A 21466-nucleotide genomic window follows, 5' to 3' on the forward strand; every position below is an offset into this window, starting at 1 on the left:
CAACATCGGTGGCGTGGAGAGGGGAAGGCCTGCAGCTTGGGCAACTGCCAGTCTCCCATACAACCCTGCCCAGGCCTGCGCCCTGGAAACTCCAGGCGCAGATCCATGGTCTCTCGAGACCGATGGATGCCACCACACTTGGACCACACCACAAACGAGCAGGTCCACAAGACCATCCAGCACCACATTGGTCCCCATGAAGACCTTCTCATAACGGTGGAGAAAAGAAAGCTGAGATGGTACGGCCACGTAACAAGATCCAGTGGCCTTGCAAAGACCTTTCTACAAGGAACTATGGAGGGGAAAAGAAGGAGAGGCAGACAGACAGAAGAAAAGATGGCTGGACAACATTAAAGAATGGACAGGGAAAACATTTGCGGTGACCCAGGCCCTGGCACACAACCGTGACAGATGGAACAGACTAGTGCAAAGCTTGTCATGACGGCGCCCCGACGACTCCACTGGAGGATAAGGGCGCAAGAAGAAGAGGAGGATGATATTTGGATTGAAAAGCTATATTTTATTTATCTCTTTTATTGCTCAGTCACAGAGTTATAGTCTCTTTTTTTATTCTGCTCTTCTCTTGCCTCTTTGTGCCTCTTTTGACACAAAATTCACAGCCTGTAATTCTCCCTCCTTACCACCAATCCTTCAGTGCCTTTGGTTGAAGAAATATATTGTTGATTTGGCTCTCAAGATTCATTGCTCACATTTTAAGCAACTTCTGGTAAGAAAAGTATTTTATAGCTGAAGACTACAGGGGCCGATCTAATTGACAGCAGAAATCCCACCATGGAGTTCTGACTAATTGTAACTCTGAACCTTACATCTCACCCAGCATCCAAAATGTAATGTGGACACATTCCAGAAAGGGTAACATCCAAGTGTTGAATGGTGAGATGAGATTTATAACGTGGGCAGAAGATGTTGGGAATACTAAGCAGGTCAGAGGGCTATTAATGTCATAGGTACTGTGGAAAATCTTCATTTTGCATGCCAGTATGCAGATTATTTCATCGAGCATTGAGCTAGAGGAAGAGAAAAGCAATAACAGCATGAAGAATTAATTGTCACAGGTACGGAGAAGGTGTTGTGCAAGCAGATAATGAAATGCAAGGCCATGATGAGGCGGATAGTGAGGTCAGGATCTTGGGGTCTATGTGCGCAGCTGCGCTGGTTGATCGGGCGGTAAAGAAGGCATATGGAATGCCTTTAGTGGAGGCATTGAACTCAAGAAGCAGCAAGTTATGTTGCAGCTTTTTGAAGCTCTGATTTGGCCTCGTCTTCAATATTGCATTCAGTTCTGGTCACTCCACGATAAGAGTAGGTTTAGGGAGGGTGCTGAAGAAGTTTACCAGTTGCTGTCTGGATTACAGAGCATTATAACAAGGAGTTGGACAAACTTGATGTGTTTTCTCTAGAGTTATGGAGACTGAGGACAGACCTAATAGGAATCTATACGATTATGAGAGGCTTGGACAGAGTGAACAGTTGGTATTTTTTTCCCATGGTCAAAATATCTAACAGAGTAATATAGTCATAGCGCACCACAGCAGAGAAGCAGGGCCTTCAGCCCATCTAGTTCATGACAATCTATTATGCTGCTTAGTCCCATTGACATACAGCTATAACAAAGCACTCATCACTCCTCCCATCCATGGACCTATTCCATTTCCTCTTAAACGTTGAAATCAACAATGCATCCACTATTTCCGCTAGCAGTTGTTCCACCATTCTCTGAGTGAAGAAGTTCCCCCACATGTTCCCCTTAAACACTTGACCTTTCACCCTTAATCTATGACATCTAGTTCTAGTCTCTCCAAGTGGAACTTGATGGGGCAAGTGTGCTGTAGAGGAAGTTGCTCATTCGGTTCATGCTTGGCCTCTGCTGATGGGGCTAAAAGTGCTCTCGCCCTATCTGGATGCTTTTGTGGAGATTGTGCAGTCATGGTCCTAGCAAACCCAGAAGTCAGTGAGGGTGCTACAACCTCTTTCAAGGAGGTTTTGAGGAGTTTTTTTTTACTCCCTTCTTGATGTGATCAAGCTCACTGGAGAATGTTTGAATTACCGAGATTGCAGTGGACAGCCACATACCTGTTAATGGTCTGACCCTTCTACTAAGATGGCAGCATGCTCGGACATAGCGGCATCTCTGGGGCCAACCAAAGTTGTTTTGGTCTTTTTTTAACATTTTTTTTTATGGTTCCAAGACGTTGCTGGACATTAAGAACTTCAAGTACTGCAGGTCTGCCCCATCAGCAGGATGTTAAGGAGATGCCTGTACACAGACTTCGGAGTCGTTGCACGAAGTTGTTGTGCAGTCCAACAGCGAGTGATTGTCTTGGACATTTTTCTTGCGGTTGCAAGACCGTGTTGAACACTGGTATTATAGAATACTGCGAGTCTGGTTCACTGGTCTATTGGCGAGACTGACAGCGGGGGAACTGTGTGCCCTCGTTTGTAGTGAGGACTAGGCCTTTTGATATTGACTTGCGGCCGCCTGGAGGAGAGACTTCAGAGGCAGTGCGGCATGGCGTCCATGCTGAGTTGGGATCTGGCCGCTACTGTCAGTGCTGCTCTCCAGTGTTCGCTCAGTGGAAGACAAGTTGAATTGCATGCAGACTGCTGAGAGCTGTCCTTGCCCACAGTGTTCATGCCCCATCTAATCTATGGGGCATGTCACTTAGGGACTCCGACTGTATTATATTTTCTTTGTGGGACTGTACGCTACAGTATACGTGACTTCTGCTGTGTATGATTATTGGTACTACGTTTTGCACCTTGACCCCGTGTTGTTTTATTTGACTGTATTCATGGGTAGTCATAAATGGCTGAATGATAATTAAACTCGAATTTGAACAGCTTTGTTGTGCATAGTTCTTTTATCGAGCTGATTCCTGGAGTTCTGCTTGGCAAATCAACCTATACTATGGGATGGTGGCAGGATCAGTTTCCTTTCTTCACTGACTCTCACAAATTTTGGTTACTCTTCTCCTCAAGTCAACTCAAGTCACTTTTTATTGTCATTTCAACCATAAACTGCTGGTACAGTACACAGTAAAAACGAAACAACGTACCTCCAGGACCCTGGTGCTACATGAAACAACACAAAACTACACTAGACTAGTGAGATACTAGACTATGTAAACCAACACAAAAACTACACTAGACTACAGACCTACACAGGACTACAAAAAGTGCACAGAACAGTACAGGGCAGTACAATAATTAATTAATAAATAAACAAATAATAAACAAGAAAATAGGCACAGTAGAGGACAAATTTCAATATAATAATAAATGATGTAGATGTCAGTCCAGACTCTGGGTATTGAGGAGTCTGATAGCTTGGGGGAAGAAACTGTTACACAGTCTGGTCGTGACAGCCTGAATGCTTTGGTGCCTTTTCCCAGACGGCAGGAGGGAGAAGAGTTTGTATGAGGGGTGCGTGAGGTCCTTCATAATGCTGTTTGCTTTGCGGATGCAGCGTGTGGTATAAATGTCCGTAATGGTGGGAAGAGAGACCCCAATGATCTTCTCAGCTGACCTCACAATCTGCTGCAGGGTCTTGCGATTCGAGACAGTGCAATTCCCAAACCAGGCAGTGATGCAGCTGCTCAGGATGCTCTCAATACAACCCCTGTAGAATGTGATGAGGATGGGGGGTGGGAGATGGACTTTCTTCAGCCTTCACAGAAAGCAGAGACGCTGCTGGGCTTTCTTTGCTATGGAGCTGGTGTTGAGGGATCAGGTGAGATTCTCCGCCAGGTGAACACCAAGGAATTTGGTGCTCTTAACGATTTCAGCTGAGGAGCTATCAATGTTCAGCAGAGAGTGGTCGCTCCATGCTCTCCTGAAGTCAACAACCATCTCTTTTGTTTTGTTCACATTAAGAGACAGGTTGCTGGCTCTGCACCAGTCTGTTAGCCGCTGCACCTCCTCTCTGTATGCTGACTCATCGTTCTTGCTGATGAGACCCACCACGGTCGTGTCATCGACGAACTTGATGATATGGTTTGAGATGTGTGTTGCAGCACAGTCGTGGGTCAGCAGAGTGAACAGCAGTGGACTGAGCACACAGCCCTGGGGGGCCCCGTGCTCAGTGTGATGGTGTTGGAGATGCTGCTTCCGATCCGGACTGACTGAGGACTCCCAGTCAGGAAGTCTAGGATCCAGTTGCAGAGGGAGGTGTTCAGGCCCAGTAGGTTCAGCTTTCCAATCAGTTTCTGAGGGATGTTTGTATTGAATGCTGAACTGAAGTCTATGAACAGCATTCAAACATACGTGTCTTATGTGTCTCCTGAGGAGAAACCTACAAAACGACCACCTTGGATAATTTGTACTGTTCCTCACTGGATGTATGGATCCACTATGGGAAATAGCTGGACTTCGAGAAGTAGTACCAGGTTCTAATTCCTTCCCTTCCTCAATCACCACATCACCTACACCAAGAGCCAGAGATTTCAGAATAGCTTTTTGTGCCATCTCTCTAAATTTTAGAAGGGCTTAGTTCTTCAATTGTTTAAAGTTACATTCTCTGACAAGAGGAAATGTCATGTCTCATGGATGCCTTTTGGCTGATGAAAGAATTTATAGAAACAGCACAGAAACAGGCCCTTTTGCTTATACAGTCCGTGCTGAACTATTGCTCTGCCTAGTCCCATCAACCTGCACCTAGAACATGGGCCTCCATACCCCTCCCATCCTTGCACTAACCCAAATTTTTCTTAAATGTGGAAATCGAACCGGCATCCACCACTTCTGCTGGCAGCTCGTTCCACACTCTCACCACCCACTGAGTGAAGAAGATCCCCCTCAGGCTGCCCTGAAATATTTCGCTGTTCACTCTTAACCTATGACCTGTAGTTCCAGTCTCACCAAACTGACGACTTTGCAAGCCAACGCTACACGGAGAGCAAGAGTGGAGCATGGCGGAATTATTGGGAAATAAAGGCGCCACGGTAGTGTAGTGGTTAGCAGAATGATATGTCAGGTAGGGACGTTCTGGAGTTTGGAGTTCAATCAGGGTGCCATTCTGAAAGAAGAATCTGTATGTCCCCTCCCTGCTGGATGTATGGGTTTTCTCCAGCTTCCCTGATTTCCTCTCTCAGTCCAAAAGCATACCAGGTAAGTTAAACTGGTCACTGTACATTGTCCAGTGATTAGGCTAGGGTGTTTTGGGGGGTTGCTGGGGTGGCATGGCTTGAAGGGTCGGCAGGGTCTAATGGTCATATCCCACTAACCTTACAACATTTTTGAAAGAGAATGAAGTTTTATTTGTATTAAATTCTTGGTATTTTTGACACGGGACTGGTTGTTTGAGGGGAAGATCGCCTGTAACTGGATCTTGGAGGAGTCAGCATCTGTAGATATTCTTTTGTTTACGTCCAGGAGGAATAGTTTCAGGCTGCACTGCCTTTAGCAATGAGAGCTTGGAACTGCATTGTGACTTAAAGAAGGAATATGCTGATTTTCTCAGCAAGAACAGGATTCCTGGGGTGCCTTGATACAACATCACAGCAGGAGACCTGCTACAGCAGAGCAATGATGGGTAATAAGTTGGTCTTCAATTGGAAGACACTTAGTTGCTGCAGTGGTGTAGGGATGATCATGTTTTGAGAATGAGTCAGGAGCGATTGGAAGCCTAGTAGGTTGAGTGTTAGTTACAGTTGTCTTGTGTTCTGTGCTTCTGTATATAGCAAAGTGGAAAAGTCTTTTTCAAGAGTGGAAAAGGTCATTTACTTGGATTTTCAGAAGGCATTTGGTAAGGTGCCTCAGTGAGGCTGCCTAATAAGATAAAAATCCTAATGCACTACAGGAAAGATACTGGCATAGATAGAGGAATGGCTGACAGGCAGGAGGCAGCAAGTAGGATTAAAGGGGGCCTTTTCTGGTTGGCTGCCAGTGTCTACTGGTGTTCCTCCGGGGTCAGTAATGGGACTGCTACTTTTCACATTGTCTATCAATGATTTAGATAGTGGAATAGATGGCTTTGTGGCAAAGTTTGCAGATGATACGAAGATAGGTAGAGGGGTGGGTAGCGCTGAGGAAGTAGTGCGATTGCAGCAGAACTTAGATAAATTGGGCAAAGAAGTGGCAGATGGAAAACAGTGTTGGGAAGTGTATGATAATGCATTTTGGTAAAAGGAACAATAGTGAAGACTATTATTTAAATGGGCAGAAAATTCAAACATCAGAGGTGCAGAGGGACTTAGAAGTGCTCGTGCAAGGCTCCCAGAAGGTTAATTCACAGGTTGAGTCTGTGGTAAAGAAGGCAGTGGCGAAGCTGGCATTTACTTCAAGGGGGAATAGAATATAAAAGCAAAGAGATAATGCTGAGGCTTTACAAGACACTAGTCAGGCTGCACTTGGAGTATTGAGAACAGTTTTGGGCCCCTTATCTCAGAAAGGATGGGTTGGAGACGGTCCATAGGAGGTTCACGAGGAATGATTCCAGGAATGAGGAGCATTTAGCAGCGTTGGGCCTATACTCACTGGAATTTAGAAGATGTGTGGGGATCTCATTGAAACCTACTGAATGTTGAAAGGACTAGATAAGGTGGGTGTGGAGTGAAATTTTTTAGCCAAGAGTAGTGAATCTGTGGAATGCTCTGTCACAGTCTGCGGCGGAGGCCAAGTCCGTGGGTATATTCAAAGTGGAAGTTGATAGATTGGTCAGGGCATCAAGGGGTATGGTGAGCGGGCAGGCATATCGGGTTGAATGGGATCCAGGATCAGGACTCAATGGGCTGAATGGCCTAATTCTGCTCCTTTGTCTTAAGATCTTAGGTCGTCCATCTCTCAGTAGCTTATCTCAAGTGGACATCTTACTGTGTAAAACATGGCTATGAGCACTGGCAAAATATTTTATAAATTTCAATTTGTGTCCTAACTCCACTGAACTCAGTGCCAAGTTCGATGTATGTTACAGCAAACCATTTTAGGCTGTGATTCGGTGATTTCCAGAGATGCAGAGCTCTAAGGAAGTGAGATCATGATGTTACTTGGTTAGTTGATATTTGCCAATGACAAATCTGAGAGAGTTTGTCTTTAAAGTTCAAAATTCAAAGTAAATTTATTATTAAAATGCATATATGTCACATATACAACTCTGAAATTCCTTTTCTTGCAGGCATACCCAATAAATTTATAGATTAATAACGATAACAGAATAGACTGTATAATACTACAATAGGACACCACACTAGGTATTTATAGGCTTCAAGTTCCTTGCATCCATGCCACTAACAACCTCATCTGGTTCCTTCACATCAGCAAATGAGAGGATTCAGCATGTGCATGAGGATTTTCTCAGTCTTCTACAGATGTGTGATAAATCCTGGCAGGTTGCACCAAAGCTTGGTATATCAGCGGCTGTGTTTTTGACCATTGGAGTCGGCAGAGAGTGGTAAACACTGCCCAGACCATCGTAGAGTTGTCATTTCCTTCCACTCAGCCCATCCTCATGGCCAATTGCTTTAAAAATTCTAGTGGTATGATCAAGGATGCCTGCTGTCCTGCACATTTTGTTCTGTCACCTGGGAGATGACACAGGTGCTTAAAAACAGACGTCTAATCTTAAGCAACAGAACTGAAATATGCCTTTTAATTTTGTGTTTTATATTCTGTGTTTTGACCACTTGAGCATGTGGGGGGGGGGGGGGGGATTTGTTTCCCGGCTGTCCTTGGGGAAGAGTAATCTCAGGGCTGTAAACTGCATACATACGGTACTTTGAATCTGCTTCCCCACTCCCATCAGACTTCTGAATCACTGACCTCTCTCCTACCCCTTTACTGGTGATGCTGCCACATTCTTGTACTCCTAACTTTACCTCGTTCTTGTCATTTCAGCATTTCTTTTTGCATGATTTCATATTGCACTGTAATCTTAGTCCAAAATCTTGATTTCGAACCTTGTATCTATCCTCTTTCGTGCACAATATTGTACTTAGTGTTACATTTTCTATTATCTTATATACTGTTTGTTCTGTGAGCTTCAGAAGAGCAGGGAATTTCACGGCACCCTAATATATAATGAATTAATCTAAAGTGAAATAATACCTATAAAAACAAGTTTTAATCATCAAAGGAGATCCAATGAGCATATTTTCCAACTTTCTGTGGATCACCCTCTAACAAACTTTCTTTGCTTTTGCTTTCCAGATGGATTAGTGAAATACCAACTTCGCGTCCTTTGACTGATACTGAGAATCGCAATACTACAGAAGAATGAAGAAGGTTTCGAAAATTATTCGTGCAATTGGAGTCCGTGATGACAACAGCAGTCCTGTTGCTGGTCTTGGTGAAGTGGAATCCTGCACCACAGGAGAGGACATTTGGCCTTTTGTGCCTGTACTTACAGCTTTCATCTAAATGTCACGGGCTAATAGTTCCAGAAAAGATTGCGATTTCCATTTGATTCATTTCAGAGGTTTGGGTAACCTGTATCTGACTTCAGGCCATTGTGCATGCCAATCAAATTTTAATTAAAAATATGAAGTAATTGTATTGAAGGTATGATAGTTACTTTGTATAAAATTCAAGATTCAATAGTTTGTTGTCATTCTTCAGTAGATGTGTTAAGGAGAACAAAATGATTGTTACTCCCGATCCAATGCAGCATAAAACAACACAATAAGCATCAAGAACACAATAAAAAATTAAAAAGACACTATAAATGTACTATAAAACACAAAGTACAAGTCACTGTTATGTACAAAGACTGATTGTACATACATGAAGTGACATTAGTTGCTGTGTATGTAATGGTGGTGGGTTAGGTTAATGGGCGGGGGTGTTGATCAGCCTGACATAATTGCAGCAATCTTATAGTGCAGTTAAATGCCAAACTGCTTTTAAAAATTTACCAATTAATTGGCACTACTAGCTGATGTGGTAGTGACGTACTGGAGAGGGAAGTGATACGCTGGTGTGTAATTCTAGAAAAATAAATGATCTTGGAAAGCTGACATTCCAAAGTAAGCAATTGCACTAGTCAGTAAGCCAAAAGTAATAAATAACAGTGCACCAGCAATTTAGTCTTGCTATTTGAAGTCAGAATGATGAGAAACTGATCATTGTTGACATCTGCGGCAGACTGGTACACAGTGAAAATCGCGCCATTGTTTAAAAAGGTGGGTAACTATAGGCCAGTTAGCTTAATGTCTGTAGTAGAAAAATGTGTGAAGTTATTATTAAGGAAGAAATAGGAAGGGAGACATCTGGATAGAAATCGTTCCATGAGGCGGACACAGCATGGATTCATGAAGGACACATCCTGTCAGACAAACTTACTGGAGTTCTTTGAGGATATAATGAGCACTGTGCATGGTAGGGAATGGTTAGATATCACACTTCAAGCACAAACAAGAGAAAATCTGCAGATGCTGGAAATCCGAGCAACGCACACAAAATGCTGAAGGAATTCAGCAGGCTAGGCAACATCTATGGAAAAGTGTATTGTCGACGTTTTGGCCTGAAACATGGATTGTTTATTCATTTCCATAGATGCTTCCTGACTTTCTGAGTTCCTTCAGCATTTTCTGTGTGTTGCTTAGATGTTTTATATTTGGATTTTCCAGAAAGAGCGTGGAAGGTGCCACCTAAAAGCTAAGGATCCATGGAGTTGGGGGTAATGGATAGAACATTGGTTAGCCAATGGAAGGCACAGAGTTGAATTAAATAGGTGTGTGTCTGGTTGATATTAGGTGGTGAGCAGAGTATTGCAGGAATTGGTGCTGGGCCTGCAACTGTTCACAATATATATGAATGATTTGGAAGTGTGGTGTATCTAAGTTGCTGATGACGTTAAATTGATTGGAGAAACAAATTGTGCAGACTTATGTAAAGTCTGCAGAAGGATATAGGTAGGCTCATTGAATGGGCAAGTGTCATGTTGTTAAATGTGAGGTCATCCACTTTAGAAGGAAAACTGGAAGTCACTTTGTTATTGAAAGATTGCAGCATGCTGTTGTGCAGAGGAATTTGGGAATGCTTACATAGAATTATGAACAGGATAGGTAAGATAGAGGAAGGAACATAGTTTCCACTGGTAGATGAGTATGATACTGGGGACATAACCTAGGGAAGCAAGTCTAGGTTGCAGATAAGGAGAAACTGCTTTCCTCAGGGAGTTGTGAACCTGTAGAATTCTCTGCCCAGGGAAGCAATAGAGGTGAGCTCATTAAGTATATGCAAGACCACAATTAGATAGATTCTTGTGTTACAAGGGAATTAAAGATTATGGGGGAAAAGGTAAGTAGGCGGAGTCCAAGGCCAGATCTGTCATGACCTTATTGAACGGTAGAGCAGATTAATGAGCCAAATAGACTTCTCCTGCTCCTATTTCTTACGTTCTTATGTTCTGGACTGATAAAGCAGGATATTCCATTGTGTCCAATCAGCCATTGTCTCCAACACTGAGTCATAGAGTCTTTGAAAACTACAGCACAGAAACAGGACCTTCAGTCCATCTAGTCCATGCTGAGCCATTAAAACTGCCTACTCCCGTCGACCTGCACCAGGACCATAACCCTCCATAGCCCTACATCTACGTGCCTAACCAAACTTCTCTTAATGATGAAACCGAGCTTGCATGCATCACTTGTGCTGGCAGCTTGTTCTACACTTTCACGACTCTCTGAGTGAAAACAGTTCCACTAATGTTCCCCTTAAAATTTTCACCTTTTGCCCTTAACCCATGACCTCTAGTTGTCCCAACCAATCTCAGTGGGAAAAAGCTTGCTTGCATTTACCTGCAAGACTATTAGCTCTTCTCAAGAGCTGCAAATAGATTACCCTTCTAATGCTATTATTTCAGTGTGTTCTTGCCCCAAGGGCCTCATTTCACCAGTCTCAGTACTTTTCTTTAACATTTTGGCCAACAGTTTCTTGCCAACATTAATGATTCTTCTCGAGCCTTCCACTGCTTTAACAGACTCCAGGGTTCCTTGGTCAACATTTCTTTTGCCTTGACAACAAACTTGACTTGACTGTTTTGCTGCATGTGGGAACCGTGGTCCTAGTTATGCAGTATATGTATTCAATGTTTCGTTCTCACCTTCACATCTTTTTCTAAAAATACTGATAAAATTTTGACTGCTTTGTTGAGCACCAAAAGCGGAATTACCCGGTGGCCAATCATTTTAATTCCTATCCCCACTTCCATTTTATCATGCAGGTCCATGACCTCCACTTTTGCCATGATGAGGCCACTGTCAGGATGGAGAAGCTACACTCCATATTCCACTTAGGTAACCTCCAACCTGATGGCTTGGACATCGATTTTGCCTTTGGTATTTTTTTCTTCTTCCCTCCCCCTTCCCTCTTCCTCTATTCTCTACTCTTGCCTCTTAACTATCGCCTCCCCCTCTTTCACTTTCTTCCATGGCCCACTCTCCTCTCCTATCAGATTCTATCTTTTCCAGACTTTTACCTTGCCCACCTACTTGGCTTCATCTATCTCCTTATGGCTTGTTCTCCTTCCCAACCTGCCCCCCACCTTTTTATTCTGACATCTTCTTTCTTTACAGTCCTGATGAAAAGTCTTGACCTGAAATATTGACTGTTTATTCAATTTCCTAGATGCTGCCTGACCTGCTGAGCTCCTCCAGCAATTTGTGTGTGTTACTCTGGATTTCCAGCATCGGCAGAATCTTTTGTATTTATGATAAAATTTCATTTCTGATCTGAATCAGAACTTGATCTGTGAAGATTTGATATACCAGTAAGCTAATTTATATGAGAAAATTTAATATGTTGCTTGAGTTTTAAATATTTCAAGCTATAATTTCAAACTGATGATGTAGCCCAATTTGCATTCCATGTCACTCCAAAGATTTGAAATATATTCTTTGAGGTCAGCTAATTTGTACACATCATAAAGCACATTGCGTACATGTAATTCAAGACTCAAAGGACAGAAAATTTTGTACAGGTTTTATATCTCAATCGAACAGCTTATATTAGTGCAAAAAAGGCATACACCAGCTGATAATTAAGGAGGAGTTCTCTATTCTTAACCTTTAAGATTTCATGTGTTTTGTATGTTCAGTTTCAATTTTATTGAAATGCAAGATTATTTCTGGCAGGCATTTCAGTAAATATTGCACATTATAGATGGAAAAGTAATGTTAGGCTGACTTGTTTCACATAATGCTCATTCGGCACTCTTAGCCTGCACTATTAAATGGGGAATTATGCTAATCCTGAGCAGACAGGTTTGGAATTGACCTTTATGGTCTATCTATTTTTGTATAGGGCATTATATGTACCTTCAACCATGCTTAGCTTGGGGAAAGTCTCCTCTGGTAGTAGGTTTGTGAAATCCATTCTTAGACTTGGTGAAATTTAAACTAGCTCCCTGGAAGCGTATGAGAGAATGGCTTGGAGTAAGGGCAAAAGACCATAAGACATAGGAGCAGAATTAGGCCATTTGATCCATTGAGTCTGTTCTGCCTTTTCCATCATGGGTGATTTATAATCCCTCTCAACCTCATTCCCCTGCATTCTTCCTGTAATCTTTGTCACCCATACTAATCAAGAACATATCAACCTCTGCTTTAAATATTCCCAATAACTCGGCCTCCCCTGCCATCTGTGGAAATGAATTCCACAGATTCACCACCCTCCGGCTAAACAAATTCCTCCTCATTGCTGTTCTAAAGGGATGTCCCTGTATTTCGAGGCTGTGCCCTCTGGTCCTAGACTCTCCCTCTTTGGGAAATACCCTCTCCACATACACTCTATCTTGGCCTTTCAGTATTCAGCAGGTTTCAGTGAGATCCCCTCTCATTCTTCTAGCCTCCAGTGAGTACAGGCCCAGAGCCATCAAATACAGATTCACAGGCAACACGAGTGAATCTGCAGATGCTGGAAATAAATAAAAAACACAAAATGCTGGCAGAACTCAGCAGGCCAAACAGCATCTATGGGAGGAGGTAATAACAACGTTTCAGGCCGAAACCCTTCATCAGGAGTGAAGTAATTTCCCTCCAGCCTATCACTTCCCAGTTCTCTACTTTATCCCTCCCCCCACTTCTTATCCCCCCTCGACCTTCCCATGTTACTTCACTCCTGATGATGGGTTTCGGCCCGAAATGTCGTCACTACCTCCTCCCATAGATGCTGTCTGGCCTGCTGAGTTCTGCCAGCATTTTGTGTTTTTTAAATACAGATTCAGATTCAGCTTATTGTCATTTAGAAACCACAAATGCAATGCAGTTAAAAAACGAGACAACGTTCCTCCAGAATGATATCACAAAAGCATAAGACAAAACAGACTACACCAGAAAATCCACATAACGTTTGGCAATCCCCAATCCAGAGTCCGGAGAGGCTGCTGCATATTAATATCGCGCTACCGTCTTAGCGCGTTTCCTGGAAAGGAGCTCCAAATCCACCAGACAAAACAAGACCAAAAACTAAAGCTACAAGACCTGCACAAAACCACATAGTTACAACATATAGTTACAACAGTGCAAACAATAGCATAATTGATAAAAAAATGGACCATGGGCACAGTAAAAACAGTCCAAAGATGTTAAAGGACTATAAGTTCAAAAGAAATCACCACACAGTTTCCACAAGTCCCCAGGGTCCCGACAGACTCGCCATCCCATGCCGGTGGCAGAAGAGAATACCCCCGCTATGGACTTTCACGGCGCTGCCCGACTCAGCCTCGCAGAAGCAGCACACAATGAAAGGTCCATCGAACCCAGCCTTGCAGACACAGCACACACCGAAAGCAACCTGACCACAGCGGACTCCGAGTCCGTCGAACCTCCAAGCTGACGACCATCCCCTCCGGCACAGCTTCTCCAAGCACCATCCTCTGCCGAGCGTATTAAGATGGCCCCACTAACGGCCATCGGCAATGCGACCCCGAGGACTGGGGGCCTGTTCTTCCCAGCAGAGTCCCGGACCTCACAGCAGCAACGAAGAAGGTCTTCCTGGAGATTTCCCGATGTTCCTCCGTGCTCCCACGTCCATTTTCAATCGATTATGATTGCGCACAGCACCCCACTTCACAAATAACAGATAATCAGCTCCGGAGTGGCCGCTGCAAGCTGTGTCGCGCCGCCATCTTGGAAATCAAGATTTCAGATCAAATCAAATGCTCCTCATGTTAACCACTTTGTTCCTGGAATAACCTTTGTGAACCTCTGGACCCTCTTTTGTGGTGTTCTTTCGGACAGAGTCAGAATCAGCTTTATTATCACTGTCTTATATGATGTGCAAATTGTTGCTTTGTGGCAGCAGAGCACTGCAGACATAAAGTTATTATAAATTACAAAATAAATTAATAGTGTGAAAGAAGGGAATAATGAGCTGGTTTTCATGGGTTCATGAAAAATTGGCGGGTAATAATTTTATTTTTATCTGTACAATTTATCTTCTTTTGTACATTGTGTTTCTGTCAGTCTTTATGTATTGATTTTCATAAAATTTTATTGTTTTTTTATTTTTGCGTAAGAAAATGAATCTCGAGGTAGAATGTGGTCGCATCCGTGCACTTCGATAATAAATTTTGCTTTGACTTTTAGCCATTACATCTCCCTGCCAAATGTAGTCACTGACCTGGGAACAAGTGTGGTCCATTTGGAACACAGAACACTGAACAGGACTTTCAGCCCTCAATGCTATGCCAAACTAATGAAGCGAATGATGCCTGATACTGTTCTGCCAGCACATGGTTGACATGTTTCCATCCTCTCACAATCATTTGTCCTACTAAGAGCCTCTTACATGCTTCTATTGTATTTGACTCCCCCACCATCCCAAGCATCCACCATACTGTGCAAATTTTTTTTACTGCGCACACATCTTTGAATTTAGCCCCTCTCAACTTCAATGCAAGTCCTCTTGACCTTAGGAAATGGAAACTGTCATCTATTCTATTTACGTCTTTTTTTATTTTATTAATTTCTATCAAACCATCCCCTCTCCCCAATCTTCAGCCACTACCACTCCAGAGACACCCACACTAGTGTGCCCAATGTCTATGTAGCACAGACTCTCGAATCCAGGCAGTATCTTGGTCAACCCCCCCAGAACCCTTTGCGTCGTCTTCACATTTTTCCCGCAGTGGGAAAACCAGGCCTTAATGCAATAGTCCAGATGTAGCCAAACCAATCACTTTGGGCAGATGGGGCTCATCAGCCATGGTTTGCAGCTCATCTAGAAGGAAACCTCTGATCTCAAACCTCTACTGCCTTGTGGCTAAATCATTCTTGGGGAAGGCTTTGGGAGTAAACCCTGAGGGAAAAATCTGGAGCTGGAGTCCCTAAGGCAGGCCTACGTCACGTTCAACTGGCAACTCCTGTGATACTGTTGGTGCCAAACTGTATCGGTCTCTGCCATTCCTTGGGGTTCTTCAGATTTGTGGAGGGGGAGAGCTTGCTACATGGGCAACAGATCACTCTCCTTATTGTACTGCCCTGGCTTGTCTATTTAGATAGCTACAATGCAACATCCATGGTTGGCCTCAACCAAAGGAGGCCTCTGAGCCTAACAAAAGTCTTAATTTCCATACAGTAATTTCACAGAATTGTTCAGATTGCATTCGAGATATTGTAAACAATTTTGGACCCTGTATCAGAGGAAAGGTATGCTGGCCCTGGACAGAGTCCAGAGGAGGTTCACAAGAATAATCTCAAGAATTATGTACAAGGATGTGTGTGGCCTAAGGTAGAAGGATATGTTATTAACTTCAAACTTTCTGCATAATCACTCAAAGAGTTGACGTGCATGTGCATGTAACAAGAGCTGTATAACTCATCTCCTTCTACCTTAGACCACGAACTTATCAATCACCCCATCTGTGGACGCTTTCTGGAAGTCCAAGATCCGTATGCTCCACGACCGCTGGACTAAGTGTGAAAATGTAGGAGAGGACTATGTTGAAAAATAAATGTGCTAGGTTTTCTCTCTCTCTCTCTCTCTCTCTCTCTCTCTCTCTCTCTTTCTCTCTGTATATATATATATTTATAGAGAGAGAGAGAGAGAGAGAGAGAGAGAGAGAGAGAGAGAGAGAGAGAGAGAGAGAGAGGGAGAATGAGAATGGGTTGTTGTTGAAAACTAAAAGGCTGGACATGGACAGGAAGTTTCCATTAGTAGGAGGGGTCTAGGATCTGTGTACACAGCTTGGCAGAACTGTGATGAGGATGGTGATTCTGTGGAATTTGTTGTCACAGGGGACTGTGAAGGTCAAGTCATTGAGTGTATTTAAGATAGAGATTGATAGGTTCTTGATTGTTAAAAGAGTTAAGAATAATAGCAAGAACGCAGGAGAACAGAGTTGAGAAAATAATCAGCTATGATTATCAGAGCAGACTAGATGGGCTGAATGGCTTAATTCTGCTCCCATATCTTCTGGATACCACAACTGAATACATCATCTGATATCCTGTTGAGGTTGAGGAATAAAGAGGAGAAAACGACCCTATTGTTTAAAGAATGTGGGAGCCTTACTCCCTGAGAGGTGCTGAGCTTGACAGCTTCTCCAGTGATGTGTCACTACTCCAGAACTGTATTATAATTCCAGACTAGTTTATGTACAAGAAAACTACATCCTTCGTGGCTTCAGAATGGGAAAGCAGTCTGATAGTTTCCAACCTTCCTTCTGGACAGTGTAAATGTGTGATGTGCAGACGGAATTGGTTTCGGAGGAGTGTGACTGAAGGGTCTGCTGACGTTTTCCCGATCCACATCGCGTGCCGAATGGCCACTGGGGTGATGCTCTAGAACAGTGCTGCCTCCCAGTGAGCCACACTGAGTCACGGTTGCAGGAAAGAAGAAACAACGGAAATCAATGGATAAATTTCAACATCAAAATTCCTTCCATATGAATTAATGGGAATACTTTAAAGCATTTGAGGGGGGAAAGTTTGCAGATTTGAGGTAATGGAGTAAATATAGAACTACATTCAGAAAAGGCTGGAGGAACTCAGTCAACTTTTTCAGCCAAGACCTTTCATCAGAACTCCTGAAACGTCTCGGCCTGAAATGTCAACTGTTTATTTGTCTCGATAGGTGCTACCTGACCAGCTGAGCTCCTAAGTAACACATACAAAGCGCTACAGGAATTCAGGAGGCCCGGCAGCATCTGTGGAGAGGAATAAAGTGTCAATGGGCTGAGTTCCTCTGACATTTTCTGCATGTTGCTCTGAATTTCCAACATCTACAGTCTCTTGTGTTTAAACTATGATAACAGAAACATAGAAACATAGAAAATAGGTGCAGGAGTAGGCCATTTGGCCCTTCGAGCCTGCACCGCCATTCAGTATGATCATGGCTGATCATCCAATTCAGAACCCTGTACCTGCTTTCTCTCCATACTCCCTGATCCCTTTAGCCACAAGGGCCATATCTAACTTCCTCTTAAATATAGCCAATGAACCGGCCTCAACTGTTTCCTTTGGCAGAGAATTCCACAGATTCACCACTCTCTGTGTGAAGAAGTTTTTCCTCATCTCGGTCCTAAAAGGCTTCCCCTTTATCCTTAAACTGTGACCCCTCGTTCTGGACTTCCCCAATATTGGAAACAATCTTCCTGCATCTAGCCTGTCCAATCCTTTCAGAATTTTATACGTTTCAATAAGATTCCCCTTCACTCTTCTAAATTCTAGTGAGTATAAGCCTAGTCGATCCAGTCTTTCTTCATATGAAAGTCCTGCCATCCCAGGAATCAATCTGGTGAACCTTCTTTGTACTCCCTCTATGGCAAGAATGTCTTTCCTCAGATTAGGGGACCAAAAGTGCACACAATACTCTAGGTGTGGTCTCACCAAGGCCTTGTACAACTGCAGTAGAACCTCCCTGCTCCTATACTTGAATCCTTTTGCTATGAATGCCAACATACCATTTGCCTTTTTCACCGCCTGCTGTACCTGCATGCCCACCTTCAATGACTGGTACAATGACACCCAGGTCTCATTGCACCTTCCCTTTTCCAATTCGGCCACCGTTCAGATAATAATCTGTTTTCCTGTTCTTGCAACCAAAGTGGATAACCTCACATTTATCTACATTAAATTGCATCTGCCATGAATTTGCCCACTCACCCAACCTATCCAAGTCACCCTGCATCCTCTTAGCATCCTCCTCACAGCTAATACCGCTGCCCAGCTTTGTGTCATCCGCAAACTTGGAGATGCTGCATTTAATTCCCTTGTCTAAATCATTAATATATATTGTAAACAATTGGGGTCCCAGCACTGAGCCTTGCGGTACCCCACTAGTCACTGCCTGCCATTCTGAAAAGGTCCCGTTTACTCCCACTCTTTGCTTCCTGTCTGCCAACTAATTCTCTATCCACATCAATACCATACCCCCAATACCGTGTGCTTTAAGTTTGCACACTAATCTCCTGTGTGGGACCTTGTCAAAAGCCTTTTGAAAATCTAAATATACCACATCCACTGGCTCTCCCCTATCCACTCTACTAGTTACATCTTCAAAAAATTCTATAAGATTCGTCAGACATGATTTTCCTTTCACAAATCCATGCTGACTTTGTCCGATGATTTCACCTCTTTCCAAATGTGCTGTTATCACATCTTTGATAACCGACTCTAGCATTTTCCCCACCACCGATGTCAGACTAACCGGTCTATAATTCCCCAGTTTCTCTCTCCCTCCTTTTTTAAAAAGTGGGGTTACATTAGCCACCCTCCAATCCTCAGGAACTAATCCAGAATCTAAGGAGTTTTGAAAAATTATCACTAATGCATCCACTATTTCTTGGGCTATTTCCTTAAGCACTCTGGGATGCAGACCATCTGGCCCTGGGGATTTATCTGCCTTTAATCCCTTCAATTTACCTAACACCACTTCCCTACTAACATGTATTTCCCTCAGTTCCTCCATCTCACTAGACCCTCGGTCCCTTACTATTTCCGGAAGATTATTTATGTCCTCCTTAGTGAAGACAGACCAAAGTTCTTATTCAATTGGTCTGCCATGTCTTTGTTCCCTATGATCAATTCACCTGTTTCTGACTGTAAAGGACCTACATTTGTCTCGACCAATCTTTTTCTTTTCACGTATCTATAAAAGCTTTTACAGTCAGTTTTTATGTTCCCTGCCAGCTTTCTCTCATAATCTTTTTTCCCTTTCCTAATTAAGCCCTTTGTCCTCCTCTGCTGGTCTCTGAATTTCTCCCAGTCCTCAGGAGTGCCGCTTTTTTTTTCTAATTTATATGTTTCTTCTTTGGACTTGATACTATCCCTAATTTCCCTTGTCAGCCACGGGTGCACTACCTTCCCTGGTTTATTCTTTTGCCAAACTGGGATGAACAATTGTTGTAGTTCATCCATGTGATCTTTAAATGCTTGCCATTGCATATCCACCGTCAACCCTTTAAGTATCATTTGCCAGTCTATCTTAGCTAATTCACGTCTCATACCTTCAAAGTTACCCTTCTTTAAGTTCAGAACCTTTGTTTCTGAATTAACTATGTCACTCTCCATCTTAATGAAGAATTCCACCATATTATGGTCACTTTTACCCAAGGGGCCTCGCACAACAAGATTGCTAACTAACCCTTCCTCATTGCTCAATACCCAATCTGGAATGGCCTGCTGTCTAGTTGGTACCTTGACATGTTGGTTCAGCAAACCATCCCGCATACATTCCAAGAAATCCTCTTCCTCAGCACCCTTACCAATTTGGTTCACCCAATCTGTATGTAGATTGAAGTCACCCATTATAACTACTGTTCCTTTATTGCATGCTTTTCTAATTTCCTGTTTAATGCCATCCCCAACCTCACTACTACTGATAGATGGCCTGTACACAACTCCCACCAGCGTTTTCTACTCCTTAGTGTTATGCAGCTCTACCCATATCGATTCCACATCCTCCAGGCTAATGTCCTTTCTTTCTATTGCGTTAATCTCCTCTCTAATCAGCAATGCTACCCCACCTCCTTTTCTTTCCTGTCTATCCCTCCTGAATATTGAAGATCCCTGGATGTTGAGCTCCCATCCTTGGTCACCCTGGAGCCATGTCTCTGTGATCCCAACTATATCATATTCATTAATAACTATCTGCACATTCAATTCATCCACCTTGTTACAAATGCTCCTCGCATTGACACACAAAGCCTTCAGGCTTGTTTTTACAACACTCTTAGCCCTTATACAATTATGTTGAAAAGTGGCCCTTTTTGCTTTTTGCCCTGGATTTGCCTGCCTGCCACTTTTACTTTTCACCTTACTACTTTTTGCTTCTACCCTCATTTTACAGCCCTCTGTCTCTCTGCACTTGTTCCCACCCCCCGCCACATTAGTTTAAAGCCTCCTGAACAGCAGTAGCAAACGCTCCCCCTAGGACATTGGTTCCAGTCCAACCCAGGTGCAGACCGCCCTGTTTATACCAGTCCCACCTCCCCCAGAACTGGTTCCAATGCCCCAGAAATTTGAATCCCTCCCCCTTGCACCATTTTTCAAGCCACGTATTCATCTGAAATATCCTCCTATTTCTACTCTGACTAGCACTTGGCACTGGTAGTAATCCAGAGATTATTACCTTTGTGGTCCTACTTTTTAGTTTATCTCCTAACTCCCTAAATTCACCTTGTAGGACCTCATCCCGTTTTTTTTTTTACCTATATCGTTGGTACCTATGTGCACCACGACCACTGGCTGTTCACCCTCCCACTCCAGAATGTCCTGCAGCCGCTCAGAGACATCCTTGACCCTTGCACCAGGGAGGCAACATACCATCCTGGAGTCTCGTTTGCGGCCGCAGAAACGTCTATCTACTCCCCTTACAATCGAATCCCCTATCACTATAGCTCTCCCACTCCTTTTCCTTCCCTCCTGTGTCGCAGCTCCAGACGCTCAATGCGGTCTGCCAGAAGCTGCAGTTGGACACACTTCCTGCACACACAATCATCAGGGACACTGGAAGTATCCCTGATTTCCCACATGCTGCAGGATGAACAAACCACGGGGCTGATCTCAGCTGCCATGACCTACCCAATACTTGCCTCAACTTTTGAAACTTTCTCCTTTGAAAGGAACTTACCCGGCCTTACCTCACTTGGAGTGAAGCTCGTCCTCAGCCTCTTCTCGTCGAAGCCTCTCGAGTCAAAGCCTCTCGAGTCAAAGCCTCAAATCTCCACTCCTTCACTGGCCCACCAACTCACTGGCCGCTTTCCATAATACAATTGTCAGAGATGATTGGGGTAAACTGCACAAATACACGTAGGGGAAGCTAGATAGAAACACAAGTGAGAACAATGACAGGAATATACTGAAAGGATGCTCTCGTGGAAGGCAAGCAGAGGGGCCAGTGAACTGTTTGCATGATGTGGCGTCAGTGTAATGCAATGCAAGTTGCTGTTTTCTGTCACTGCAGAAGGACACCACAAACTGAGAGCTAACTTTGCAGGGGAAAATCAATCGCATTGACTACATGAAAAACAATAACATATGTGATTGTACAAAAGCAATTAGTTATT

At 43.4% G+C, this 21466-nt stretch overlaps 1 protein-coding gene across 2 annotated transcripts in view; it reads left to right on the forward strand.

Moving 5' to 3' along the window:
* Window positions 1-8513, forward strand: part of LOC140730296 (lysosomal proton-coupled steroid conjugate and bile acid symporter SLC46A3) — a 134409-nt gene extending 125896 nt beyond the window's left edge. For both annotated transcript variants that reach the window (XM_073050512.1, XM_073050513.1), the window contains one exon: window positions 8164-8513. In XM_073050512.1, coding sequence (XP_072906613.1) covers window positions 8164-8233 — 70 coding nt within the window. In that variant the 3' untranslated portion in view covers window positions 8234-8513. The remainder of the gene's footprint in view (window positions 1-8163) is intronic.
* Window positions 8514-21466: the final 12953 nt, after the last annotated feature.

This window comes from Hemitrygon akajei, chromosome 7 (assembly GCF_048418815.1).
Source record: "Hemitrygon akajei chromosome 7, sHemAka1.3, whole genome shotgun sequence".
In the NCBI taxonomy this organism is placed as follows: domain Eukaryota; kingdom Metazoa; phylum Chordata; class Chondrichthyes; order Myliobatiformes; family Dasyatidae; genus Hemitrygon; species Hemitrygon akajei.